This window comes from Aspergillus fijiensis, assembly GCF_003184825.1.
Source record: "Aspergillus fijiensis CBS 313.89 unplaced genomic scaffold BO72scaffold_20, whole genome shotgun sequence".
Lineage (NCBI taxonomy): Eukaryota > Fungi > Ascomycota > Eurotiomycetes > Eurotiales > Aspergillaceae > Aspergillus > Aspergillus fijiensis.
In genome coordinates, this window is record NW_024468996.1 from 199,882 (window position 1) to 226,155 (window position 26,274).

Genomic DNA, 26,274 nt, shown 5'->3' on the forward strand with positions numbered 1-26,274 from the left:
CGTCTATTCACTAGTGTACATGAAAATGATCCTTCTGTTAGCGCAGCATTCTTCATCTATGAGAGAGTTGATGATCGACATCAACTCACTTGAAAACCGCCAACTCCTCTCGAACATTCAGACGCGAAATCCCCGGCAGCAAATCCTCCCTGAATCGTACCGGGTTTTCAAAGACCATGACCACGTCCAATCCCCCAAACTGGAAATAAGAGATCTCATCTCCTTTCCTCACCCATTGGCCCTCATGCACGGTCATCACCACCGACGAGATCTGTGCCATCCCAATCAGCACCACCGCCACCCGACCAAAATCCTCCGTCTGGATCACAATCACTCCCCGCGTCTGACACCATTGACAGCCCGCATTGTCCGGGGCATCGAGGATGCGCGGGCCCTTACACGGCATCCTGTCGCGTCTCACCTCCTCCTTGGCATCCCTCTGCAGCCCGCGATCCGGCCGCAGGCCCCGCCCTTCCTTCTTCTTCGCGATCTGCAAATACACCTGATCCTGAATATTTCTCACTTGCGAAATCCTCCCGGAGACGGGGGCATGCTGCCGATGATAATCCGCCGGCCCGAGACAAGCATGCACAAAGCTGCCACCCCCGTACACCTCCTTTGCCCTGGAGATCCCCTGCAACAACCGATCAACCGGCCACACCACCGACTTACAATTCACCATCGCTGTCGTCACCATGGTCGTGGTCGGGGGAACCATCACCTCCCCCGCCCGAGTGAGGGTCGACCATCTCTCGACCACTGCATCCGCCGCACACACCACGACGGCCTCATCCCCGGGCGCCGCCACCGGCCGTACGGCATCCACATCCTTCCACCGCCGCCCAAACCAGTGATTAAACGACCGCCACCCGCCCGCGGGCTCCTCCCACCCCCCGGCCTCGCTGTTGTAGTGCTCATTCAGATAGAAGGTATACAGCGAGGCCGCCGACTCGCGGGAGTGGAGGAACTGGCCCTGCTGGCGGGCAAAGCAGACGAGCCAGTAGCTGAGCCAAGTGAGGTCGGTGGCGGAGGCGGTGGGCTGGAAGGGGGTCTGCCAGCCGCGCAGCGCGGGCTGGTCGATCACCCAGTAGAAGACGACGATCTTGTTCAGGAGCTCGTCGCCCGTGGTGGTCACGCGCGGCACCCACCGGAGCAGTGCGTCGGCGAAACAGAGGAAATCGTCGAGCGAGCGGATGCCCTCGCGCGCCATCTCGTGGGCGCCGCCGTTGTGCGGGTACAGCGCCGTGTTGATGGCCGTGTGGAAGGCGGTCGTGCGGTCCCGGTCCCGGTGGATGTAGTCCCGGAGGTCGCGGACTAGGGGCTCGACTGGGTGGTAGGTTGTTGTTGCTGTGATGGTCATTTTGTGGGGATTGGGGGGGGGGGGGTATTTTGAAGAATAATGAATATGGATGGGAATGGTCGGTTGACAGGAAATCAGACCAAGGGAGATTTGGATCAGCCGATTGTCGAAGAGGAAAAAGACTGGCAGGCTTTTATGCACTGGATAGTACATCAGACATCATATCTCTCTCTCAACGGATGTACTGTACTGAACTGAACTCTGTTGCTGTCTATGATTCATGTTGTTGTATCTCGAGCTTCGGACCTAGGGCCAGTGTATTTTTCAATTCACATGTGAGTTCCACCGAAGGCCAAGCGCGCCTTATCCCCCCTGAAAGCTTGTATTCAAGTGGGTCCTACTTTATTTAGATGGGGGCAGGAATTCTAGAAAACTATAATTGTGACGTCCCAGGTTTGCTATCCGAAGGAGCCGAGATATTGATCGCACTGCGGGTTGCTCCTGATATGACCCGTGATACTGTGAATAGGCTTTTTTTTTCTGTGGAATGTGTAAGAATCAGCATACGAGATCCTAATGAAGGACACGACTCTACCTGAATGACTGAAAGGCTCTGAAGTACGGAAAAAACAGTTGTAGAGTTGTAGAGCTGCCATGACCCCATTTCTTGAGGCCATGGTAAAGCCAGGCCGTTCACCGCCCGCCACAGCCATGTTTCTATCCAGTAGTTCCACGCTCCGTAACTGAACTCATCACACATCCACATCCCTAACACCAGTCCTCAAAAGCCATCTGGTTCCTTCCAAATCTGCGACCCAGCATCTCAGCCGTTCTCTTGGGGATCCTCCGAGCAGCCCTCTTAGATAGGCGTCGCTGATATTGAGCTTTGCAGAGCTCGCCCACGTCGACCACCTCACGCGAACAACGGTGTGTGCGATTCCACTATATTGGCGACGGCGAGCATGAAGAGGCATAACATGACTGGCTTACGAGACTGATAAGCCGTGCTTGTGATGAAGTAAGTAGGCGAAGGTGCCAGTGTTCAGTCCTGTCTCAAGACCTAATACCAACAGTACCCATTCGAAACTCCTCATGTCGTTCTATCGCGCCCATGATGCAATCTGGATTGAGGTAGTCGTACATGTCGATGGCAAGAAATCAAAAATACTGCACCAGACGGAAGACGAACGATGATCTCCCGATGCGATGTTGTCGGACGGAACACAGGGAGCGGAAGAGACCCGAGCGACCCGAGCCTGAATGGTTCAGCAGGATTCTTGATACTGCAACTGAGGTATCATGTACACTATCACCTCACTGTTCTACGTAAAAGGGCTCTTCGTGCTACAGTGCTCGGACTCCAGAGATCGAAATGCACAATGGACAATGCGCAGTGCTTTGAAACCCACGGATCACATGTGGCAGTAGGGCATTAGACCTCGCAGTTCTTTCGTCGAGATAATTCGAGTGATCCATGCACTGGGCCCTCTGCGTCGGAAACCACACCTAGTCAGTGACATCCAATGGCTCTAAGCCTCCGAATCAACGGGTCACGTCCGGCAACCCTTGCACTACAGGCACCACATCCTCAGCCCCTATCCCTCCCGATAGATACGCCAGCTCATTCGCCATCAAGCCCGTAAACACTTCTGGTGGCAACCAACGACGCGCGACTAATTTCAGGAGCCGCATCGCACGGAGTGCCCACACCCACGCGGTGCTCATCTGGGACAGGCTGTGCGTGATGTACAGGAAGTTTTTCTTGACTCGGGTCTTCACACCGGGGCTCGGAAGGGTCCAATTGCACAGGTAGATGAGGCCTGCGGTGAGGCAGGGATGGATGACGGAGATGGTTGCCGTTCTCTTGAGACGGATCATTAGTTGTGAATGCTTGGATATAGACTTATCATCTCAGCCAGCGTACCAGAGAATAATGTTTCTCAAGCTCTTTCGGTGTCGCCGTCAACGCTTCGGCGGATCGGGTGCATTCTTCCAGGTGGGTACAATCCACACCCCTTTGATTATCGGCCTGTGGAGAGCGTGTCTGCCGTGAGATGAATGGACGATGGAGGAGGATGTTCAGACCGTGGTAGTGGACGCTAGGCCGCGGGGCTTTTCTGCGCTTCGCGCACTTCCTTGGCGATAGCTGACGGGTTCTGCTCGGAGCGGGACATCAGGGCGATGTTCCATCCGAGGCTTGCCAGCCAGAGGGCAAGGGATTTGGTCATGAGGGAGCCAACGCCCACGATGATAATGTTGCGGTTCTCGCTGATAGTCATGTTAACGCTGGGGAAAAGGTGGAATCGGAAATGCCTGGTGATAAAAGCCAGAATGCACAATCGAGTGCTTATAGTCCAGTGTTCTTGTGGGACAAGCCTTGTCCAATGCCCTGTCGATGAATGTGGTTTGGAGTGCGGTTCAAGAAAATCTTGTAGTGTTGGCAGGCCCGGCAGGTGCGTGCGGACTCTTTTATCCGTGGTCTGAGGGAAAACTCTTCAAACACCTCTGTCTATAGTCGGGGAGTTTTGTCATCGAGATGATGGACATTCTTCCGTTGAGTTCTGCTTCGTACTGTCAAGATCCACAAGATTCATCACGCATCCTCTTTTTAAACCAATGAAACACAGTTGACCGAGAGCACGGAAGGGCATTATCCGGGCCAGCAAATCCCGCGCCCCAAGGCCCAAGATCCAAGCCATAGATAAACTTCGTGGCAGCCATTGATTTCCTAATGTCACCTCAGTGACTTTTTTTCTTTTTTTTTTTTTTTTCTTTTTTCCACAAAATGGCCATCCTACATTTAGTCCTCTTCCGATTCAAACCCGAGGTTTCTCGGGGCCGTCGGCAAGCCGTAAGAGTGCCATCGACCCACCTGTGACCTCTTCTGACATGCCAGTTTCTTCAAGAATTTACGGCTCTTCCTCAAAAGTGAAAGGATGAGTCAGAAAGGCCGTATATCAAAAGTATACGAGGCGGAGTGGAATGTACCGCAGAAGTGTCTTCAGTATGATGCCAGAGTGTCCAGCGTCGCATTCATACGAGTACTAATAGCTGGTGTAGGATCACAGCCACGTCTTCATCGTCGAGTTTGACTCTCTGCAGGACCGCAAGTTTTATAAGAACGTGGATCCCATTCATGCCGAGTTTGCCTCGCGAATCATCCCACTCGTGAGCTTGACGAAAATGGCGGTATTTGAGGAAAGTGACTTCGTTGGCATATAGGGCTTTGGAAGACCCGCAAGGAGATGTATTGTAATAATGAAATTGACATACAAGAGTCCAGAGTAATAGGGAAAATCGAGCTATTTCGTCCAAAAGGTGCCTCTGAAGCTAGTGAGATATCCTGTAGCTGAGAAGTAAATGACATCATGTCACATCGGCAAATGTACAGGCAGGTACTGTCCGGGTTCCAGAAGCGATCGCTTGTGTGATATCGCTACTGATAACAACATTCTCGTGCTCTATCAACCCGTGGCCAATTCCAGTAGGTCCGAGCACGAAACTGCGGCTAGTCATGCAGGATGGAGATGATCAGTGATTTGTTCGGGCGCCCAAAAGAGGGGTCCGTTTAATTGATTTGGGCCAAATCAGTGGCTGCAGCGATGGCCCTGCGGGGAAATCAAAAACGGCGACCTTGTCGTCTACCACATGCTCTGTATTCAAAGAAGTGTATGTGGAGTCTCTGACCGTACAGAAATGAACGAATGTGATAGAGACCAGCCGTTTCTGGTCTACAGCAGGGGACTGAGGCCAGAGATTCTGAAACTCGGTAGTCTTTGTCTAGACCCCGCAAACCCCGTGGGCGATTCACAAAAGATTTACCAATGTCCGATCAAGTGGGTGATTTGGTCTTTTGTAGTTGGGACGGGATCCAGTCAAGCGCAGAGCTGATTCGCGATAGGGACGCAGAACTTTCGCCATGGATGAGCAGCTCTGGTGATGAGATTCACTGCACCTTAAATCTGAGTGCTTCACGTGGATGGCTTGCAGGCGCGAACTGCGCTGATATCAGCCCTCAGGACACTGGCGAGGACAGCAATGTTGGGGTCCGACTCGAAGGAGAGCAGGGCCGACGAGTCACGATTCAGAGGTAGGATAAAGCCCACCGCACCATTCCTCCGTGAACTGACATTCTCAATCTGACCAGACCAGGGTTGTTCCTCGAACAAGTGATCCTACCGTCCGCAGAGGCAAAGCGATGGCTCGCTACGCAACTGACCGTCTCGCGCACGATGCACTACCTCAGCCGCGCCATCCTCGGCACTGCTCGCCATCCCCGGGTATGGTTGGTGACGGGGCTCCAGTACATCAGCAAGGCTCGTATAGAGGCTGGTTGGTCGCATTCGCCTCATGCATCAACGGGGATTCCTGGATTGACTTTAGATCCCACAGTGGCTGCACTGACCGGCTTAGCCGATGCAAGTGGCCAAGGTCCACACGTGGGTATCAAGGCAGGAGGATCGACAGGTGACGACACGGAGAAGATCTGGGCCGCCCAGTTTGCGGAATTGAAAATGAACTTTCGTCCTCGCGACTTAGCCACTGTCAGACTCCCGGAGGAGATCCAACTGCGTCAGTTCAGTCCGCTGGGTGGAATGGGGTTTCAAGGCCATGAGCCCGTCCCGAGCCAGGAGATTGCAACAATCGAAGGTCTGGCGGGGCAACATGGAGATGAAGAGCAGGACGGAGGTGGTGCATTTCCCGGAATGGAATGCGAGGATTGCATACTCTATGAAGAACTACTAGAGCAGGTGGAGAGTCGGAAGGGGGGGCGATGAAAGCAACATTTGTGTGTCACCGTGGTTACACACTGGTTAGTCTTCTACTGATCGTATGAATTTGGTAGGATCGAGCAGATGGGTATCTAGCATGGAGTATCGGTTTCTCAAGAGTAGTTACATCGTGCCATGTAGGTGCAGCTGAATACGGACACGATGTAGGCGCAACTTGAGTGAGGGCAAGAGCATAGACGCTCATTTTTGCCTGGACCCACCGTAATAGTAAACGGCCATGTAAGGAATATATTAGCAGGAGTCACAACCTTAGCCTTCGGATTAGCCGCGTTCTCCACTGGGTGCGCAGGTCATCTTACAAAATGGATTCTAATGAGACGGTGTCAAAGAAGATAGGTAGGGATTAGTCTCTCACCGAAGTTTCAGAATATCGAGTTCAAAACATCACGGGCTAACCAAATATCTAGTCGAGCTCGATCAGAAAAAAATAATTGATCGACGCATGAGTAAGTAGGCTAGTATCCGGTGTGAGATCTTATGCATTGCATGCCGCGGATCTTCTGCTTGCTTATAGAGGTGAGAGGGTTCCGAGCCACTGCCCCAGACTGGTCTGGTGCGGGGCAGACACAGGATGGAATTTTTCTCCTTGGCTGGGCTTAAGCCGCGAGAAGGTAAATTACAATAGTGAAAGTGTGTTACGTAGTGTATAAACTTCTCTATACTTGTAGAGATAACAAGGTATCAGTGCTTTGGGTTTTTGTATAGATCTCAACTTGTCCCCTTCTTCTCATTCTTCTGTTTCTTTCGCCTTTGCTTTTTTTTTTTTTTCGTTTACCTCTCTTTTCTCACTGTGGACTTATCAATGTATCCTGAACTATACCGAATGTATGGGTACGAGGTTAGTTCCTTCTTCGACCTTCGACTCGAGAGGAGCTTGTGCACGTCATGCTTCATCATTCCCGTCGACGACACTCCCTGACCAGCGCTGAGATCAGACCTTTAACGTAATGGGCCATCCTTTGCTCAGTTACCTGGAGTGGGTTTTTCCCATTCAAGCTGTCTGGTAGCTTCTAAGCCTAGTTCAACTCGAAAAGGTTAAATACCTGTCATTCACCCTTGGTCTACCACAAATAGAATTGTCTTCTGCATCTTGATAAGATACTTCGTACGTTCTGTGCGGAAGACAATAGCAACATGAGCCATTATACGATCGACGTGGAGAACCAGCGTGGTGCCAACACGGCCTATGCAGTCATGATGGACACCCCAGATTTCAGTGGTGACCACAAACCGTGGTTGAATGTCTGGTACACCGCATTCGTCCCCTTCCGTGGAAGTTTTAGCGTTGAGACTGGTGAGGACTTCTACGCCTGTAAGTTGCAATCCGTGCCTGCATGAGGGGCATAGGCCATGGGAGCTGACACAGAGCTTTGAAGGGGTGGGAACTGTGCCTACGTCGCCTGGCCCAGGCGTGATAGTCATCAATGGCATGAGCCTGCTCGCCCGGCTGGGCTCTGAAGGCTCACCCGGCAGTATGTCACCCCAGTACATGTCAATAGCTATCTCACAAGAAGAAGTTGAACGTTCGGCCACAGAAAGCAGAAAGAAGCTAACTTTCCTCGCTTCGCGAATAGGCACGTTTGACATGAAGATTATCCAATCATTCCCAACAATCCAAGAGATCGAACCCTCTGCGACGACGGGTTCGTATGAGGTCAAGACTGGCACGGACTTTAGTATGCCCAACAGAACCTATCTTGTTGGGCTCGCGAAGGTCAATAACAGAGGACAAGTTGCTCCAGTCGGATCGGTAAGGACACGTCCAGGAGTTCATTGTCTATAGACTGATGACTCTTCCCTATGACAAGGTTGCTCCGGACAACGACCAGAACATTCAAGTCACTCCTAAGATGAGATTTTTCACTACGGAGAGTCATCAGATCTCTGGCGAGATTGTCGACCGCTCTGCTGTGGAGAGATATGGTGCTGTCGTGGACTTTAGCAGTGGCGAGGGCGCGGGGAAGTTCTATGCTACTGCGACACAGAACGAGGATGGCAGATTCACTGTGAAGTACTTCGACTCTCCTGAGTAGATGGAAGTACGAGTCCTCTGCGAGCACATTCCCGGAAAGAGCGTCGACCGCGATGAATGCCTGGCCTGGCAGCCCTGGATGTACCTCGCTGTGAGGAGAATGGAATGGAGTAATCAAGTGCAGTAGTTAGTTACTAGTTAGTCGCTAGTAGTTACTGTGTCAGTTGCTGACGCTGAGTAAGATATGCGTCAGCATTGCACGGCACGGCACGTCGGCGGAAAAATGGCGGAAACTGTCGGGAGAAAAGTAACTCGACTTGTTCCTCCACACTCACCTTGTCCTCATACTAGCCCAAGGCCCAAGCAATGTCTCTGAAGCTCTAGCTGTACACTTCCAATACAACACGACACAGCATTTGAAGAGCGCAAATTAAACAGCAATATACGTCGCTGATCGTACAGTAGCTCCATGGCAGCACGCTTTCTCTTACTCTGCTACCAGCATTCGACCGCCGATCGGGAAAAGCCCCCAGGCGGAAAATGAGGTCGGACGATTCCCACGAGCACATACGCAAAGCCCGAAAGGTCACTAGGGCGTGCGACGCCTGCAAGGCCAAGAAAAAGGCCTGCACCGGAAATATCCCTTGTGGTCCATGTACTCGCAAGCATCTGGAATGCACCTACCAGACGGCCTATAATCGCGGGGTAGCCCTCAGCCCCCCGCCATCCGCCTCCAACGATGATCGTCCACTCCCAACCCCGGGCCGTGGGAGAGAATATAGTGGCGGCAATACATTTTCCCCTTACCCTCGCAATCGGCAAACCCCGACGGGTGGGTTCCAATACACCGCTGTCGAGGGTTCACACAGTCCGCTCATCTCCCAGGCATCTGAGTCGGCACATCCGATCCAAGAGGCCTTGGTCGAGGTGGGAGGAGACGGAAGCTCGCCAGAGGTGGCCGGTCAATACTGGGGTCCTACGTCGGCGCATTCCTTCCTCGACCGTGTTGTTCAAGATCTTCATCCTGCGACGCGACGTTCGCCTTCACAGCAGCATGATCACGATACGCATTCGACAATCTCGATTTTCTCCTATGGCGACCGCGTTGTGCCGCTACCCTCGGTCATTCGGTTCACGTGGCCTGACAGGGCTACTGCTGTAGGCCTGGTTCAGCGATACTTCGACTTTGCTGCACCAACCTACCGAGTTCTCCATCAACCTACTGTCGAGAGGCTGGTATATCGCATGTACGAAAGCCAAACGCCGCACGACCGGTCCGGCTCATCGCCCGTCGAGCCTCCGCTCGAGGCGGCATCGCAAGCTCTTCTCTTGCTTCTCTTCAGCACCGCAACGATGTTTCGGGTAGACATGAGTGGACGTATGCGCGACGCAGATGACCATGGTTGGCAGAAGAGTGAGATGTATTATGCTCAGGCGGACCACCTCCTTTCTCGTGAGACGGGGGCTCCGAGCATGGCATCTGTTCAGGCTCGTTTCCTCATGGTGCTATATTTGCTTAGCTCCTCGAGGCCTCACAAAGCGTGGTTCACCTTCGGGACGACGGTCCAGCTGATGATGGCCCTTGGTTTGCACAACGGACGCACAAGAAGAGGCCACGACGGGCACAATTTGGTTCAGAAGGAATGTCAGCGGCGACTCGTATGGTGCTCATACACTTTGGACAAGTATCTCAGCGTCATGCTGGGCCGCCCGCGCTTATGGCAGGATGAAGACATTGATGAGGACCTTCCTACACGGGTCAATGATTCAGACTTAACGCCCCAAGAGAATCGACTCACAAAGCGTGACTGCTTGATGGACGCCCCCGTGTTTCATGTTCTACTAGCTCGTATCTTGACAAGGGCTGTCAAAGAACCCTATGTGCAGACCGGAATATCCAGTCAAGAACAGATCGCAACGATCTGCACATTACATGAACAGGTACTGGCGTGGCAGGCTGGATTGCCCCCGTTCCTGTCAGGCGTTATCCACCCAAGCAGTCTGGTGCCGGTCTTCCGGCGCCAGCTGACAGTACTGCGACTGGCCCGATACCATGCCGTGATGTTCATCACGAGGCCGCTGTTGCTGCGGAACTATGGGCAGATGTGGCCGGAGTGTGAGGCGACCTACCAGCAGCTTCTTTGCACCTGCCTTACGGCAGCCTGCGATGCCATTGAGCTGACTCTCGGCTTCGTGCACGATGACGAGCTTTATACGGCATTCTGGTACTCGCAGTACATCGCCTTCAATGCTCTTTCTATAATATACATTTATTTGATTCAACTTGGACAGGGGCGGATCTTCCGCGTTCGTCCCCCCTTCCTGCCAAGACCCGAGGGCTCGCTTGATGCCGAGCTGGATGAAGCAACGCTCTACAAGCTGTCCACACTTGCTCAAGATCATCTGGCTAATGCTACGGCTCGCAACGCACCCTCCTGGAAGTATAGCGTCATTCTACAAGGCTTGCGCCAGGAACTGACCCGTCTGGGTCTACCCAACACAGACGCATCACATGCCCAGGATGCAACGGAGATTAGCGGCTCTGCGGTAGCAGGCATGGTACTTGCGCAGCCTCATAGTACGACGGGCCATACCGGTCAAATGCCACGAGGTGAAGCGAGTGCCTCAAGGACAGGAAACGAAGAGCACAATAACAATTCAAACGCCACTTCTCACCCTGCCTTTGACCACGACCACTACATAGACTCGATTGGCCTAGATTCCCGTACAGAGTCCTTGTTGGATTACTTTGCATTGGATAAGGATTTGATGTTGGACTTCTGGCCGCAGTTGGATAGTCTGCCAATCAACTCGGCTTTTTGACCGACGCAGAAGGCAACTGGAATCTTCTGGTAATCGATCACCTCTGGACGGTAGCCTCGGAGATGTTCCCTCGTCTGCAAGGCTGTCACGTGGAGCATGCCTTCTCAATTCCGTCTTTCTTACGCCGTAAACAAAATCGAGCCTCCCCGGCCGGGACGGAAGATCTACGCCGGAGCTTTGCGTTCGGGTTCCCGGGAGCTTGGGCCTGTGGATTCCGGGGGAGTTCCCCGGATGGTTGGCGCGCTGAAGGCAGTTGTAGTCCGGCTGGTTGACAGGCACCTCACATATGATGCCCCTCCTAGTAGTGGTTCCCTTATCGGGGCAAGCGCGACTTAGGCCTGTAGGGGATTGCAGAGAAAGAGTCGCATAAGAGAGCCATTGCTTGCAATACCTCCATGAGCACAGGGGAGAGGCTTCACAATACCCCCCGACTATCGCGTCGCATCGTCTCCTCCGAACGCCACTCCCTCGACTCCCGGTTCCATACCGAGGTCTTGGGCTGTGCATTGAACTCGGAGATTGGGCCTCCACTTCGCTCGGAATGTGACAATTTAGGAGAACCCGCCTCCAGGAGAGATTTTGGAGGTCCAGTGATGAACATCCATCGTGGGTGTTGGCTATCAACGCCGGGTTGTTCTGCTCCAGCCCGGAAAATCGAGTGTCATACTGCCTAGGCAAACAGCTCCTTGGTCTTGTAAGACTATCTTGTTTGTATAGCTTCGTTTGAGAAGGGGCTTTGAGTTTCTCTGTATATATCTTCGTGCTTCTCTTGATTGATACTTTCTTTGTCATTCACCGACTCTGAGTATAGGGGGAAGGTTTGTGTAATCGAGCTTGAGGTTAGAGTTTCACTACGCATACTCTATCTGTATCAGTACTGTTATGTGTATCATTTTTTGAATAGTTGAATGTGAGGCGGCATTGCAGCTGGGATGTCAAGGGCACTGTCGGCCCGACACCCTCTCAAACCAGATCATCTGTCCATTCAGTGCAGGTTCCAGGTCCAAGCCCAGCCTCTCCACCACCCCCGTCACGCCCACGTGGAACTGCGCCGCCATGTACTCAGGGTCAACCCCTTCTGCTTCGGGCTTATAACCCTTCACGACAAAGAACACCCCGCTCACATGCTCAAAGCGCATCCATGCCTTGGCAACCCGATCCATCAAGTTCACATGCAGCTTCTCATCCTTCAAAAACAGTGTGATGGGGCCATGGCCTGGATGCGAGTATGTGCCTGTATAGTCATTCAGCGACAACGGGAGAGGCAATTGATGGTTGAATCCTGGAAACAGTCGACGCTTGACCTCCTCGAGGCTCTGCAGCTGTGTTCTCAGCCTCTCCTGCACAATGGCATCAATCTTGGCGATATAGGCCTCTCTGTCCTCGCCCGACCTGCCCAACAACTGATCAAGGAGATAGAGGTAGAGCTCCAGCTCGGCGTATCTCGCCTTCTGCGTGTTGCCCATCATGGCAAAGCCGAATCTCTTGCTCGGGACAAAGCCCACCATGATGCCGAACCCTTCCCAGCTCCCCGAGTGCCAGAATATCTGCTCGCCATGGTAGTTATCCACGAACCACCCGAGCGCATAGAGGTGAACTTGTCCCGGCGGGATGATCAAGTCCTCCCAGTCTTGGATGATGGTCCGCGGAGACAAAAGCTCCTTATACCCCTGTAGTGAAATCGGCGCTCCTCGATATATCATCGTGCGTATCCATTTCGCATAGTCGAGCACATTACTGACGATCGCGCCCGTGCCGGTCGTCGGCGCGTAATCCATGTAAGGGCGCTCGACGTGGCGATTCGCGGTAGGATCCCAGGTGTAGCCCTTCACCAGACGCCGTGCGGTCGACGGACACGCGAGAACCTCTTTGTTCGAAAAATACGTATCGGTCATCCCAAGAGGCTTCCAGATCCGCTCTTTCATCAAGCTCCCCAGCCCTGTCCCGGACAATTGCTCGAGCACATGCGAGGCAACCATGAACATATGGTTGCAGTAGTTGAACGTTGTCCGGGGAGCAAACGCAAGGGGCAGGTGGCGGAGCTTCCGCACCTCTTCGCGCAGGGTCTCGTTTGGAAATGCGAGGGACATGGGGCCGAAATGCCCCGGTAGTCCGGAGCGGTGGGAGAGCATGTCTTCAACAGTGGTGTTGGCGGTGGCGTACGGGTCTGCCAAGACAAAATCATCCCTGATCAGCGACGAGACGGGAGTGTCCCAACGGATCGGAGTTCGCGTGGCTTTGCTGTGGTCAATGGCCATCGACATGAGGGCCGCAGTGAAGGCTTTCGTGGTGCTGCACGTATCGAAGAGAGACGCGACGGTCATCTTCTTATCGGGAAACTCCGCAATCCCGTATGCCTGCACTCCAGGGTTAGCTCATACTATGTGATGATGGCATTGGAAGCTGGCAGTTACTTTGGCATAAGTGCTGGAGCCATGGACCACTGATACTGTCAGTCCAGGCACCTTCCATTTGGCTAGTTTCTCCTCGACCAGGGCGTCGAACTCCGGAGTCAAGGGAGAATTGTTGGGCCGTAAAACCATTGTGGCAAACAGTACGGGCGCCGACGGGAACTTCGCTAGTTGTCAAATGAATAGAGCCGGTGATAGCACCTCACTACGATCAATGGCTTGGGACGATGGTGTTAGAATGGTGGATAGAGAGGGCGAGCGGGGAAATGTGGTGGTCATGCAAGCGGCTTATTTATCTCCTAGCTGCAGCCTACAGCCGCCCGGTGGGATACCGCTTTGGGTAAGTGCACCTCGAGGTGCGTCCTAGTGAGAATATTACAGATACCTCCAGGCTACGGCATGATGCTGACACACAAGTCTCTACTACTGAATGAAATCAGGTGAGTCGGATCAAGTCATAATATGGGCAACATTTCACCAATCAATCGTGTCAGACTAGGCAGCCACGGGGCGTGCATCTGCCTACTTTCATCAAGGGTTACTCAATATAACTTAGAGAGTGTGAAGATGAAGGAAACCTGGACCTAATTAAATGGTTTTTATTCTCGAAACCTATTTGCGCAACGCTTGCTCAATCCAATCGGTGTCCATGTCGATATCAATTTGATGAAGGACCTCCTCCCAAAGGCCGGGATCATCATTTACATCGAAGTCAAAGGATATGTCCTGCACCGAAGAGATATCCTGGTTCTGAAGTCTCGGACCTGTCCGTGCAGCCTGTTCAACGATGCTAGAGGACGGTGTATGCTTCTGTGTGCTAGCGGGGGTGGCCGGTATATCCATAGCATTGTTGTCCACATCCCTTGAGCGATTGGGTCCAATGGCGGACTGTAGTTCAAGAAGCAATGAGTGACGAGCCTCGAGGATGATGTTTCCTCGATCCGCCATCCCACGGAGGAGATTCAGCGCGGTCGCCATGGATCGCGCATTGGAATCGTTGTGCGGGAATGTCGCATTGACCATGACCAGCAAAAGAGCGGCTGAAAAGATATACTCTCCATCCAGATATCCGTAGGTCGCTACACGAGTGTTAGAGTGCCAACCACATCAAAACTGAGCGACTCGAATGTACATACCAACCAGGTTCTGCTTAGACGCAGCATCCATGATCATAATGGTAGCACGAGCAGCTGAAATACAGCTCTCTATCACCTGCACGGCATTCTGGGAAAGTCCTTTCTTCCAGTCATCCGTTACTGACCCCGCTGTCTCTGCATCCAGACGTCGCTGGATTACATAAAAGACCAATGGTCTTGCTGTCATGTTGACACATGAGTAGAAATGTAGAAACAATGACACTGATTCGCGATTGATGTGCGTTCCGAGGGTTGAAAAATCAATACGCAAGCGGTCAGGTACCCGCCGTAGCCAGTCGAATAGTTCGTCCATGATGCTTTGTACTGAGAGGAGTAGGTTTGATCCAGAGCGAGGTTTCTTCCGATATATTTCTTCAAGCTATGAGTTAGCGATCGCCTCTTGTAGGTTAAAGAGGCCACTTCTACCTTCTCCAATGCGACCAAGTATTCTTGATAATTGAGTGTAGTGAATTAGAACAACAGAAGGCCAGGGGACAATGTCTCCGGGGTTCTATGTGCAGTCAGTTCGTGCTCACATATACCTTGAAAAATCAAGTACTCACAACCGGTCGCGGCCAAGTTGTCCCTATGTCTTCATCTTGGATAGTTATAGGATTTCCGGACTTCACGGATAGGAGCCTAGCTTCTGTCAGATAACGTCATTTCCCCTGAGCTGGGGCAGGATTACCTATCCAAACTGTACACAGACCACCAGGATCGACGTCGACGATTCCGGTCTTCTTCGCTCATTGCCGGATCCGACGCCTCTTGATGAAGTCCCAATGAGATGGCCATCCGCAGAGCGGTGCCGATCTATTCATCACACTTGTAAGCATCTGTCATCATGTGGGTGACGAAAGCCACATACATAGAGGAATGCAGCATCCCGCCGATTCAAGTTCTGCATATAATATGCTACGTAGCATAGTACTTCGACAAAAAAAATGGAGCCCTCTTCGTGAATGTCTGGTAGAAAGCGAAGTGCATGCTTGAAGTATTTGAAGCCGGGAGGACCATCATCTCCCGACCACTGATTCACCGAGTACATTAGCCCGTACGAGATGATAAGCAGGACCTGGCAATAGACCAGACATGACTCCCGGTTAAACAGATCTGGAGGTTGGTGATAGACTATGTAAAGTCGCTCTTCGTAGTCATGTGGCTGTATAAGGGAAAAGATTGTTCCGATGTAACTGTACTGCACCCAATAAAGACGCTTGGCGTATTCGAACGGCGGCAATTGAGGTAAAGCCGGCGATATGGAGCGACGTAGGGAGGTTGGATCGTCATAAAGTGGGCGCACATCCAACGCTAAATTCTTTGAGGTTGGGTTGAGACGCTTGGCCAAATGAGTGGCGGATGATGCTCCAATAAATTCTTGATCGGATCATGAATCCTTCAGTGTCTTTCCTGCGAAAGTAAGAGGGGTACGTACGATGTTCGCCTGACCGATTAAGGAAGAGGTTATCGGCTCCATTATACCACCAGTCGTCTCGTTCGAGCGATGTCTCCCCTGGGGTTAGGGAAGTGCTCTGGGAAGTTGATGTGGAGCTGGGAGCAGGTGGTGGAGGGCGATTTCCATCTGGATAAGGTGAGCTGGGAATTACGATAGCCTGTATAGGACGAAACAGACCCTGACGAGCGGCTTGTGCATCGGATAGCAAGCGACGGAAGTGACTACTCAATTAGATAATGGATGTGTAGGTGTCGTCGTCAACTCACCTCTCGGTTATAGACACACGTTTCTCGGCTTCGGAATACACACAATCATAACCTACGTCTTCACACGCAGCACATGGATATGGGGGATTGCCAGCGCAGCGGGTCTTCCTGGAGCGACATCGATTGCATCTGCACGAAGACGTTAGTCCCACCCACGTGGCAGAAGGTAAGATGGGTCCGTTCATACGCTACCATCGACCGCCTTGCGTTTGCACGCTCTTCGGCAGACCGGTGCTGCAACCCACGGTGGACCTTCCCAGGAGCCATTTTCAAGCACACTTTGCTAGTGACAAGGCAGGATATGCATCATGAAATTATGAATGGTCTGGAGATGTTGTAATGAGGCTCGGATTGTGGCGGTTGGGTCCAGTTCAATACAATTGCGGAGGGGGGCGGCAACTGATAAGGGAGATGGCGCACGTTGGACTTTTGAGTCACCGTTACGTTGATAAGCGTCCAGAGCAAAGTAGATAACGCACAAGAACTCTGAACACGAGGACTGGGATCTGAGGCCGACTCCACTTGGTGCGAACTACTCTCGTGGTGTTCCACACAAAACAGGACGAGAACCACGAGGCAAGGCTAGAAGGTTGGCATCCAAACAGTGCGGGGAAATCCGAGGAAACAGCCAAGGCGGTGACCAGAATGGTAGTAGTCACTCACCACTAGGCATGTGATCGTCAGCTCCAGGCTTACAATACAGCCACCCGGAAGCCACGCGATCGACTTCCACATTTATCAGTCGATTTTGAACTTAAGGTCTCATCGGCCCGTTGAGGGTTCCCTTGTTGCAGATCCGTCAGCTTGTGTCTGTACCTCTCAAAATCACCCCCTCCAGAATAAAACTTCTCGGCCCGATCGCCCCATGTCCATGCGCCCGGGGGAATCGTGTTTCCCATCACGTAATCTCGAGTCGACTGGCCTTGGGACTCCTCATCTGCTCCAATCAAGGTTCTCAGCTGAATGTCAGGCTGAATCCACCCGAGGCCGCCCGTGCTTGGGGACCTTTCAGACGTGTCGCACGCTGATGTAGCGACAATGACGTTGAGGGGATGTTTTCTCCGTTTTATTTTCTGGACCCGGTTTCGGGATAACGCGGCTGGGGACAAATTATACCCCCCAGATCGTCACACGGCCGGATACCTTATATGAGAGCACCACTCCTTTCGACCTCGATTTCAATGCGGAGATGCTTGGAGGAGTAAGATGTGCGATCCTGAGCGACTGCAACAATGATACAGGCCGTGATTGCAGTTCTCTTAGCATTGCTGGCTTCGGCCTACACTTTCCGCCAATTCGCGCACTTGGACTGGGTTCTCGGCCCCTTAATATCGCGCATCTCGTGGTGGTGGCACATCTACCTGCGTAACTCGCCTCATGACGGTCGCAGGCTCTCAGAGCTTCATGCGAGATATGGAAGAATCGTGCGTCTAGGAACAAATCGGATCAGTGTCTCGGATCCGGCAATCATTGCTCAGCTATATCAGTTTCAAATCAATCGTATCAGGGTACGTCACCATGCTCTGATACCAAAGCAGAAGCCTTTCTGACAAAAGCAATTTCCCAATCTGCAGGGATCCCAGTCTCAGAATGTTGATGTTTGGGCACATGGTGAACGCGATGACCAAACTCCAACCAGCCAGTGGGCGAGATTCCTGGAATACGAGGGTATCAACGATAGCTCAACAAAAGAGCTCCTCGACGCACTCAAAAGATATCAAAGTATCGAGCTGGTAGCCTCTCTCAAGATATTTGCCGCGACGCTCATTGATAAACGTATCTGCGACCCAGCGTCAAACGCAGCTCAGATACAGACCCAAGCAATAAACGCCCGCTCGCTTCCCGACAAACCATCGATAGTAGAATACATACTTTTCCAGAGCCCTGTATCGTCACTGAAAAGGTACCGAGGTCGGCAGCTTACACAGTGTTCAATGATGCCCATCCATGCCCTCACGACACCTGCTGGCCTCCACAAACCAAACCTAGACAGCACCAACATCCTTAACGACAACACCCTGGCGAGCGACGAGCTTACAACCGAAACTGAATCCCTCATCACAGCCTTTGCCTCCGTCTTCTCACATCTGCTCCAATACCCCGAAAGGCTGACTACCCTGCAATACGAGATCGATTCAGCCTACAATACTGGATCACTCTCCTCCACTCCACGCTGGAGGGAACTATCACGCCTTCCCTACCTCTGCGCCGTGATGAAAGAGTCGATGCGCCTAACCTGCACGGCGGACAGTGAGAAGGAGTTCCCAGCCTCAGCGGTCTCGGGCAATCTGCGATCGGAATTCATCTTCCCAAGTGGTACGATCATCACCTGCAACGCCTACGTCGCGCAATTCAATGACACAATCTACGGAGACGACGCACACGCCTTCCGCCCGGAGCGATGGCTCATTGCCAGCGTGCCGCAGCGGAAGCTCATGGATCGAGCCATCCTACTCTTTCATCCGGGTCTACACACCAATCCAAAGCTCCGCGCCGCCTGGCTGGAACTGAAGAAGGTGGTTGTGCAGATTTTGCTCAACTTCAACGTGAGTTTCTCGTCGTCCAATTCCAAATTGATGCTTTGAGCTCATCTGTCTCCAAAATGAATTAGATCCAACCCTTCCTAGTCGATCATCATGCAAGACAAACGTCGAACCTCTCGGCGGTTTCTACAATAGTCACTACGACTCCCAGGATGCCGGAGGTCTGACAGCACATAAACCCGACCACACAAGCTCTTCAGCCATGGCTTTCATTCGATCAACTAGCAAATCTTTCATAAGCACCTCGCTTCCACAGTGCCTCACCACGGCTATTACTTCTCCTTCGATGTTCATTCCCAACAAGATACCCCCTTTGTCAAATCTCAATGATGTTATCATGATACAATTGATCGCTTAGCCTATCTAATTTACCATAGCTTTTCATCTGGGTTAAGCCTCGCCCCACACGGTCACAAAAAGTGGGCCCGATCCCACCCGAGCCTCGGCTCAGCCAACCATGCTCTATCCGAGGCCGTTTTGTAGGGATTCCCAGTTCCAATCCTTGGGGAGGGATCAACATCGGACAGACACATAAGAAGGTTGATAATCATGCAAATAAGTAGCGAGGAAGCACCTTGTACAGTACCTAAGGCTAGCCGCTGAAAGCCGCCGCAGGCCCGCGAAGGAATTAAGGCTGGCGGCAGGTTACTGCCTTCAGATTCTTTGGCCAGCGCAAGTGAGCACGCTGACAGCAATCTGGACGACTTAGTCGTAGCTCCCGATTGACGGGTCGCCGTGCTTCGCTCACGACGCGAGCTGCTTGAAGACCGTGGAGCTGCTCAGGTGGTGAAGGCAAATAGTCTTCCGCAGTAGCTGCGTCCAGTCTTGGGAGAACCTGCGCGCCGGGAATCCCCACTTCAAAAAACTTCCTCTGCTTGCTGCATTCCCTGATTCCAATGTGTAATCAACCCATTGAGTGCGCTCCTGGTTCCCGAGTCGGCTCGGACTCAACATGATGCCGGTCTAATCGATCGGGTTGTGGAGCAAGGAACTATTCTTGGCGATCGTGTCGATATGGGGTCAATGGCTTCGGTTATCGCTGTGGAGCATTGAGCGGTTGAGAGCACAAAGCTACAGTGACAATGCCGGTCTGTGTACGACGAAGAGAGTTGGATGCGTTTCTCGGTTCGCGGTCGGAGAGAGGCCTCGAACGGGTTCTCAGATATCGGTCTGTCGATTTATTGGAAAGAGTGTTCGCACGAGATGCAATGATAGACATACTAGTCCTAACAATATGAGCCATGAAGAACACGAACGTCTAATTGTACCTTTGTCCGGGGTTAGTTACCCCCGCTCTGTTGGGAAGATAGGAGCCTCAGCGACCGAGTAGACATCCGAGTTCCTTGCAGGGTCCGTCTAAAGCATTCAAGTGCGCAAGATCTGGCATGTTAGATGGAGCGGTAGACGTGGAAGAGTGGTTGTCAAGACATGGCTTCTTTGACTAAACTCGTCAGTTGCAGAGGCGCCCTTGGGAGCGATCCCTGACGTTCTAGCCCCCATGGTGCCTGATCAGATGGTTTGAGACCGAAGAGAAACGACAGTTGCTGTTGCTTTCGATGTGTAAGAAGCTCAACTGAGAAGCTAACAAAGACATAGTTGAGTTAGGGAAGAGCTGTTCGAGGCGCAGGGGAAGTCACTCTACCCAGGAGGAGACACCGAGCTTCCGGCAGGAACAGGGCGGAGCCTACTCCTCGCTTTCGGTCTTCGATAGGGAGAAGAACATCTTGAGCTGTCCTCTATAGAAAGAATGAGAACATCATACCATTCGAAGAGATAGTCCACATGGAAAGAAGGGGATGGACCAAATTTAATCAAGTTGAAGATGGTAAAGAAGAAAAAGAAGCCTCGACAACGAGCTCCCGCCGTCGGCTGTCACCAGGAATCACCAGACTTCAAAGCGACAACTTCAGCATCAGAGCACTCGAAACAGGATCAAAGAACATCTCAGGAAATATCAGAATTAACTAAAAGAGTCAAACACTAAATAACAAGTTCAAAAAGCTCACCTATCGGCGGGGGCGTTAGGCGCCGCACCGCAGACAGGCTACGAAACCCCCCCTTCCAGTTATCCTAAGGAGGTTTGCACTACGAAAGGGCCGATCCCCCGGGGGATCGAACCCAGACCACTGCGCCGTTTCCTTTGTGCCCGCAAGTGTTCCCGATTGCGCCACAGGGTCTGGGTTATTGACAGTTGTACTTGTTTTTGTTATAAGTACCGCGTTCCTGAATCCGATTAGGAAGGCGGTTGTGAGGCCCACTTTGGCAGAAAAAAACGGGGCTATGGGGCACCACTTTGTCGAGGCCTGAGGCAGGATGGCCAGAACGGTCAGGATCCTGCCACCACTTCGAGTTAGAGAAAATAAAGACAGCTCAAGCAGGATCTATCGGCACAGTATCTGCCATTTGACTTATGCTCTAATCCACAGTCAATTACTTACTCCCTAGGCTGTGGAATGTTGCCGCTTACACATAAACAATGTGGGGCTCATCTTAGCTTGGCATTCATGCTTAAATCGAAGTGGGTCTCCCAGCGGGCCGAAAATAAACTATGGTCCCTGTATGTGCTCGGCCGGCACAATCACCGCCAAGTGCTTGCTCACAATACTTCATATTTAAGAGCGTGTGCCAAACTCGAAGTTAAGCATAACCACTATATCTTTGTATATTCATTGCCCTATCCCTCTCATCTCTGCCAGCTCGAGACAATCACAAGATGATGAGATTATTCAGACTTTGTTCGGAGTGGAGTGACTAGTGTGTCTTAGTGCTTTTGCCAAGCAGAGGTTTATCACTAAAGGGTATGATGTACATGTCTGAACGAGAAACATGCATCGAGTGGCAGATTGACTTACTTGGCGGTTGCTACAAGTTTTCAACTATAACAGGACGGGAAATTCACCCGACCAAATGCGTTGGCCAGTCATCTGGCCTGCTTCAGCACTCATCAGGCAAGTCTCAGGGTCAATCTCCCCAGTTCAGGAATGTCGGAGGCAACCGCGGCACAGTAAATACTGTCATAGGAGGACTACATATGCCTCGACGGCTAAGGCTACATGTTCAGCCCGCATCTGTTTTCTGAGCTCTGATATGAGTAGCTCAGTTATACTGCTTACCACACAAGGGGCACAGTCTGACATCTCGGTGGCGCCATTATAAGAGATACAGCTGTTTACTGGAAGAAGATTGCCGGAACGTCTCTGCACATATCACATGCCATTCCCCGTCGAACGCCCTAGTCAGACGCCAACTTCATCTACAAACTGGCTGTACGCAAAAGTACTCACTTGCGAGGTGCCAGGTGCTTAGAGACTCCTTCCTGGAACGGCCTAGCACAGAGGAGTCTCGTTCAGGCTGACCGGAGATCTGAAGCTTTGATATCTCCACTCGGGCCTAGTCTAGACTAAGTAGTAGATCGACCCGATCACACTAAAGAGAAGGATGTCTGTCTCCACATCTATACTACAAGTCCCCCATGTCTCAGGAATTCCAAATATGCAATACTACCTCGCGAATGCACAAGTATATTGCTCCACCATGGATGCTAGGCTCTGCGATTCTGAGCTAGTCTAGCGGGGTAGCCGAGTATGGCAGCTATTGTCCCGAGCTCTATCCGCAATCTTTTGAACTTCATCATCATCTTTCGCAGCATAGTCATATACCATATCGAGTCTACTCAGCACATCACCAATTTGTACCTTTAGAGCAATGGCATCAAGCGACTCATCATCGAAATGGAAGCTCTTCAAGACCATCATCCCAGCATAGCGCCTGAAGACCATCTCACCACCCATGGGCAACTACACCAAGAGATGCCCAGCACCGAAGGATCCAACTATCACCTCCAACTCCACTCGGCCCTTCACCAGGATACTACATTCCGAATATCCTAGTCTTGTAACCTCAATCCGACCTACGTCCCCCAATGATCAAACCTATATAAAGCGCCCTTCAATCCTCTTATTCCCATCACCAGCATCACAGACTCACCAGCTCACAACCCAACGAACTCCAACCCACAACCCACAACTCATCAAAATGCAACTCTTCACCTACCTCCCTCTCGTCCTCAGCCTAAGCACCCCCGCCCTCTCAGCTTCTTGGGGTATCAAGGCCTGGCACAGCGACAACTGCAGTGGCTCCCTGCTGACACACATCGAGAACTCCCCCAAGACGGGGTGCTTCAACTTCGACAAGAAAGAGGGGTACGGGATCCGCTCGGTCAACGGAAACTTCAACAGCAAGGACTACCACATCACGATCTACCCCAAGGAGAACTGCAAGGGAACGGCGGCGTGGTCCGGCAAGAGCATCAGTCCCCACAAGTGCGAGGTGTTCAAGGAGTGGACCTCGAAGGTCGTCATGTACTCGTACAAGGTCACTGCTGCTTAGGCTTTTGTCAGGGGGATTGGACGGGGTGAGTTGCTTTTGTCTGGCTCGTGCTAGTTCGCGGGTTCTTAGAGAGATGACTGACCTTGCGGTGTAGGACCGGGATGTCGCTGCGCCTTTGGCTTCATCATACATATGAATCTTCATGGTGCAGGATTTTTGAGCGAATTATATGTACTTACTCTCCCCCTTTCCATAATCGCAGAGAGCAACTATGCATGCCATTAGCGCTTTTCTTCCTGTATGAGTGCATGCATAAGACTTTTCGCGAGCAAATGCACTGTATTCCCGAAGATTGAGAGTGCAACCCTAAAGATTGAGACAACTAGCATAGAGCTACCTCTTTCCATCCAACTGAAGCCTGTTCACCTTGCAATCCCCTCATGCTTCTCAACTGAGTTACCGAACAGATTCCCCGCACGGGTAGGAGGAAGACCCCTCCCCCGCACGTAAGGCGGTCAGCCCCCATCATAACTTACGGCGCATGACTTAATCGCAACGTTCTAGAACCCCCAATTCCTCGATCAACCAATCTTCTAGAACTAGAACTAAGTCCGGGTGAATCACACACCAACCGTATCGAATAACTAATCAAGCCCAGACCATCTACAAGCACTCGTAGGTAACTCCTCCCCTCACCACCGAGAATCAGAAATCCCCACATCGCCATTCCCAACAAAGAACCCACACAGCGCAACTTGGAAGCACAGTACATAATCATCGATGATGGCATCCATCCCCATTACGTCACCACCACCACACCCCAAAAAACCCAGACCATCCAGATTTATAACCCATGCCCCCCATTAGTCAATGCCACCTAGCCACCAACCGGGCATCCACGAATCCCTCCCAATTCCCTGAAAATAAAATGCCTCGCATCCCCTCACCATCCTCCAACCTGACAAAACACCTCATCAACCCATCAACAAAAACACTCACTTTCACCACCTTCCGAACCACCCGACTCCCTCTCCTCACAGCAACAACATCCCCCCAATACCGAAACCACAGCACCACCACGAACATCAGCAAATACACCGCCGGAAACATGACGAGCCAGCCCCCCAAGAACGAGATGGTCTATTTCCCCGGCGTCATGTCGCCGAGCCGGAAGTTCGGGGTGTTCCGCAAGGTGCTCCACACGGGCCTGTACTCGCAGTTCGTGGCCATGGAGGTGCCGGTCAATGGGGAGATTGGGGACGAGGTTTGTACTTCCAGAAGGTTGCGTGAGGCGAGCAAGGCGAGCTGACACTGAAATGTCCTGGGGTAGGTGCATACGGTTGATCAGACGTTGATTTTCACACACGGGACGGGCAAGGCGATTGTTGCGGGCAAGGAGCAGGAGGTCAAGCAGGGGGATGTGGTGATTGTGCCGGCCGGGACGCAGCACCAGTTCCTGAATGCGGGCGATACTCCCCTTGAGTTGGTGACGATCTATGCCCCCGCGGAGCATGATCCTCGGACGGTGCACCAGACCAAGGCGGAAGGGGACGCCCAAGAGGAGGCGGGTGAGGATGAAGCACCTGAGTGGAGTCAGCGGAGTAAGAGCGAGAACGAAAGGATTGGCCTGGTCAAGGTGCCACAATAGCTGGAATTTGAAAAAAGGTCATGTTCATTGTAATATTCGATTAAGCACAGATAAGTTCTTGAAACAGCAACACTGTCGTCAATTGTGACTTGTGATGATCCAACCGTATTATCCATAACCCTCTCCTCCTTGGCTCTCGGCGCAAGATGATCCAAGTGAGCAGACCGTCCTAATGTCCCCGGCAGACTATTTGTCATGTTGCTCACATGAAGCTTGTTCTTGAGGGACGGTCGTCAATGGCACGTTAGGCGTTTGAGATTGACTTGGCATCCTGACACCATTAGGTTGCTCCGGGATTCGAAATACAAGCCACACAAGCCTGTCGCCACCATTTGCTTCGTCGACTGGCAATCCGGTATGGAAACAAGGCATGCAGGTGCACATAACAGCAAAGCCGAGCTGCATGACGGACCATTGAGTAACATGGCCGTAATCGCCTGTTAAGTTTAGTACAAGATCAATGGGTTTGATCGTGTTATCTTCAGCATACCAAGAAAGTCACCCGTCTCGCATCCATATACAACACGAACTACACCGCTCATGATGACACTATCTGCATTAGCAGAGATACCGCTGGTGGGCAAGAAGTCGCGTGGCACTTAATCGATCCGAAGATTAGCACTAGTGTCAACTGTACTCTCATCCCGCCAAGCCGCAGTGGAATATATCTAGGAACCAATAAAAACAGCATCGCAGCATCGAGCACTAGATCGAAGACTCCAAAAGTCCAGAATTGCAGCTGTGATGAGGAGCAGCCGCCAAGGATAGACCTGTCCCAAAAGTACTGCGGTGGGATGCAGATCAAAACCTGGGGGATTGTCTTGAAGAACCAGAGGGCCGCAGACAAAAATATGAATGTGTCAACGCGAAAGCGGAGATTTGGGATTGGAAACATTCGTCGGCAGGACAACAGCAATGAAAGTCGGGCCAACAACAAAGTCAGGCCATGTAATAGCGGGTCAGCATATCTAGCCTGGAGGTACTGTCTGGCCTTCGATTCAGCCTCTTTTGGATCTGTGTAGCTCTGGCCCGCACCGTAGGTGTACACGCAGACAAGGGCCCCGGCACAGTAAGCAATGGATACAACTAGACTGGCGATGCATAGCTTGTCATCGGCGCCAATTGACGATCCTTGAACTTTGCGTGCACGTAGACGTAGAAACATAACAATTGCGGCCATCGAAATCGAGATAGCAACCGTGTACACTGTTGTGAGACCAATCATGTGTTGTTGTGGTGATATTATAATTTCAGAGGACGCCATGCTGAGAGTTTGTTCACATTTGAAACAGCTGTAGACGATGGAGATGAGTCGAAAATCGGGCACAAGATGAACAGTAAGCCGTGAGTTGCAGACTAATCTTTGAAGACGTTCGAAGTCAGTCCTGACTGATCGGAACATGAGGAATACACGGGAAAGTTAAAGTAGATACCTACCTGGTTTAAAATGTGTTTATGCGTGATGAAAGACGTATGGTGGAAGAATAAAGGTTATGGAGGTCGAATGAGTGGAATCAGACTAATCATCTGTTCTGAGGAAGTAGTTGCTTCCTAGGTAGTGATATTGTTGGGAAGGGGCAAAATTCACTCCTATCAA

General features: G+C 51.9%; 13 protein-coding genes across 13 annotated transcripts; 7 read left to right on the plus strand and 6 right to left on the minus strand.

Moving 5' to 3' along the window:
- Positions 1-31: 31 nt before the first annotated feature.
- BO72DRAFT_508635 (phosphatidylserine decarboxylase) lies at positions 32-1,360 on the minus strand (the record flags this gene model as incomplete). The annotated part of the gene is made up of 1 exon (XM_040949300.1): positions 32-1,360. The coding sequence occupies one exon, from the start codon at positions 1,358-1,360 to the stop codon at positions 86-88; it is 1,275 nt and encodes a 424-aa protein (XP_040801816.1). The 3' UTR covers positions 32-85.
- A 1,429-nt stretch (positions 1,361-2,789) lies between these two features.
- Positions 2,790-3,329, minus strand: BO72DRAFT_96497 (uncharacterized protein). Its single transcript, XM_040950838.1, has one exon. The coding sequence runs from the start codon at positions 3,176-3,178 to the stop codon at positions 2,843-2,845; it is 336 nt and encodes a 111-aa protein (XP_040801817.1). The 5' UTR covers positions 3,179-3,329; the 3' UTR covers positions 2,790-2,842.
- Positions 3,308-3,737, minus strand: BO72DRAFT_447593 (uncharacterized protein). Its single transcript, XM_040944585.1, has one exon. The coding sequence runs from the start codon at positions 3,577-3,579 to the stop codon at positions 3,400-3,402; it is 180 nt and encodes a 59-aa protein (XP_040801818.1). The 5' UTR covers positions 3,580-3,737; the 3' UTR covers positions 3,308-3,399.
- A 348-nt stretch (positions 3,738-4,085) lies between these two features.
- BO72DRAFT_495742 (uncharacterized protein) lies at positions 4,086-4,522 on the plus strand (the record flags this gene model as incomplete). The annotated part of the gene is made up of 2 exons (XM_040948576.1): positions 4,086-4,151; positions 4,361-4,522. The coding sequence occupies 2 exons, from the start codon at positions 4,086-4,088 to the stop codon at positions 4,520-4,522; spliced, it is 228 nt and encodes a 75-aa protein (XP_040801819.1).
- A 430-nt stretch (positions 4,523-4,952) lies between these two features.
- On the plus strand, positions 4,953-6,158 carry BO72DRAFT_485674 (uncharacterized protein). The gene is made up of 3 exons (XM_040947901.1): positions 4,953-5,136; positions 5,202-5,390; positions 5,448-6,158. The coding sequence occupies exons 1-3, from the start codon at positions 4,997-4,999 to the stop codon at positions 6,076-6,078; spliced, it is 960 nt and encodes a 319-aa protein (XP_040801820.1). The 5' UTR covers positions 4,953-4,996; the 3' UTR covers positions 6,079-6,158.
- Positions 6,159-7,227: 1,069 nt separating this feature from the next.
- On the plus strand, positions 7,228-8,217 carry BO72DRAFT_527298 (uncharacterized protein; the record flags this gene model as incomplete). The annotated part of the gene is made up of 4 exons (XM_040950095.1): positions 7,228-7,405; positions 7,470-7,565; positions 7,668-7,843; positions 7,902-8,217. The coding sequence occupies 4 exons, from the start codon at positions 7,228-7,230 to the stop codon at positions 8,124-8,126; spliced, it is 675 nt and encodes a 224-aa protein (XP_040801821.1). The 3' UTR covers positions 8,127-8,217.
- A 388-nt stretch (positions 8,218-8,605) lies between these two features.
- On the plus strand, positions 8,606-10,888 carry BO72DRAFT_376928 (Zn(II)2Cys6 transcription factor; the record flags this gene model as incomplete). Its single annotated transcript, XM_040941236.1, has 2 exons — positions 8,606-8,897; positions 8,979-10,888. The coding sequence occupies 2 exons, from the start codon at positions 8,606-8,608 to the stop codon at positions 10,886-10,888; spliced, it is 2,202 nt and encodes a 733-aa protein (XP_040801822.1).
- A 935-nt stretch (positions 10,889-11,823) lies between these two features.
- Positions 11,824-13,431, minus strand: BO72DRAFT_376901 (beta-lactamase/transpeptidase-like protein; the record flags this gene model as incomplete). Its single annotated transcript, XM_040941234.1, has 2 exons — positions 11,824-13,245; positions 13,303-13,431. 2 exons carry the CDS (start codon positions 13,429-13,431, stop codon positions 11,824-11,826), a joined length of 1,551 nt encoding a protein of 516 aa, XP_040801823.1.
- A 452-nt stretch (positions 13,432-13,883) lies between these two features.
- On the minus strand, positions 13,884-16,841 carry BO72DRAFT_447598 (transcription factor domain-containing protein). The gene is made up of 10 exons (XM_040944586.1): positions 16,345-16,841; positions 16,158-16,286; positions 16,069-16,112; positions 15,871-16,017; positions 15,304-15,812; positions 15,124-15,248; positions 14,999-15,074; positions 14,862-14,946; positions 14,436-14,807; positions 13,884-14,378 (listed from the first exon to the last, which is right to left on the minus strand). The coding sequence occupies exons 1-10, from the start codon at positions 16,422-16,424 to the stop codon at positions 13,912-13,914; spliced, it is 2,034 nt and encodes a 677-aa protein (XP_040801824.1). The 5' UTR covers positions 16,425-16,841; the 3' UTR covers positions 13,884-13,911.
- A 449-nt stretch (positions 16,842-17,290) lies between these two features.
- Positions 17,291-18,942, plus strand: BO72DRAFT_96653 (putative cytochrome P450 monooxygenase). The gene is made up of 3 exons (XM_040950839.1): positions 17,291-17,629; positions 17,741-18,703; positions 18,769-18,942. Exons 1-3 carry the CDS (start codon positions 17,390-17,392, stop codon positions 18,865-18,867), a joined length of 1,302 nt encoding a protein of 433 aa, XP_040801825.1. The 5' UTR covers positions 17,291-17,389; the 3' UTR covers positions 18,868-18,942.
- Positions 18,943-22,332: 3,390 nt separating this feature from the next.
- BO72DRAFT_447602 (uncharacterized protein) lies at positions 22,333-23,451 on the plus strand. The gene is made up of 2 exons (XM_040944588.1): positions 22,333-23,114; positions 23,184-23,451. The coding sequence occupies exon 1, from the start codon at positions 22,490-22,492 to the stop codon at positions 23,087-23,089; it is 600 nt and encodes a 199-aa protein (XP_040801826.1). The 5' UTR covers positions 22,333-22,489; the 3' UTR covers positions 23,090-23,114; positions 23,184-23,451.
- A 277-nt stretch (positions 23,452-23,728) lies between these two features.
- Positions 23,729-24,755, plus strand: BO72DRAFT_447604 (cupin domain-containing protein). Its single transcript, XM_040944589.1, has 2 exons — positions 23,729-24,293; positions 24,360-24,755. Exons 1-2 carry the CDS (start codon positions 23,958-23,960, stop codon positions 24,675-24,677), a joined length of 654 nt encoding a protein of 217 aa, XP_040801827.1. The 5' UTR covers positions 23,729-23,957; the 3' UTR covers positions 24,678-24,755.
- Positions 24,756-24,863: 108 nt separating this feature from the next.
- On the minus strand, positions 24,864-25,393 carry BO72DRAFT_508639 (uncharacterized protein; the record flags this gene model as incomplete). Its single annotated transcript, XM_040949301.1, has 2 exons — positions 25,168-25,393; positions 24,864-25,114 (listed from the first exon to the last, which is right to left on the minus strand). Exons 1-2 carry the CDS (start codon positions 25,217-25,219, stop codon positions 24,864-24,866), a joined length of 303 nt encoding a protein of 100 aa, XP_040801828.1. The 5' UTR covers positions 25,220-25,393.
- Positions 25,394-26,274: the final 881 nt, after the last annotated feature.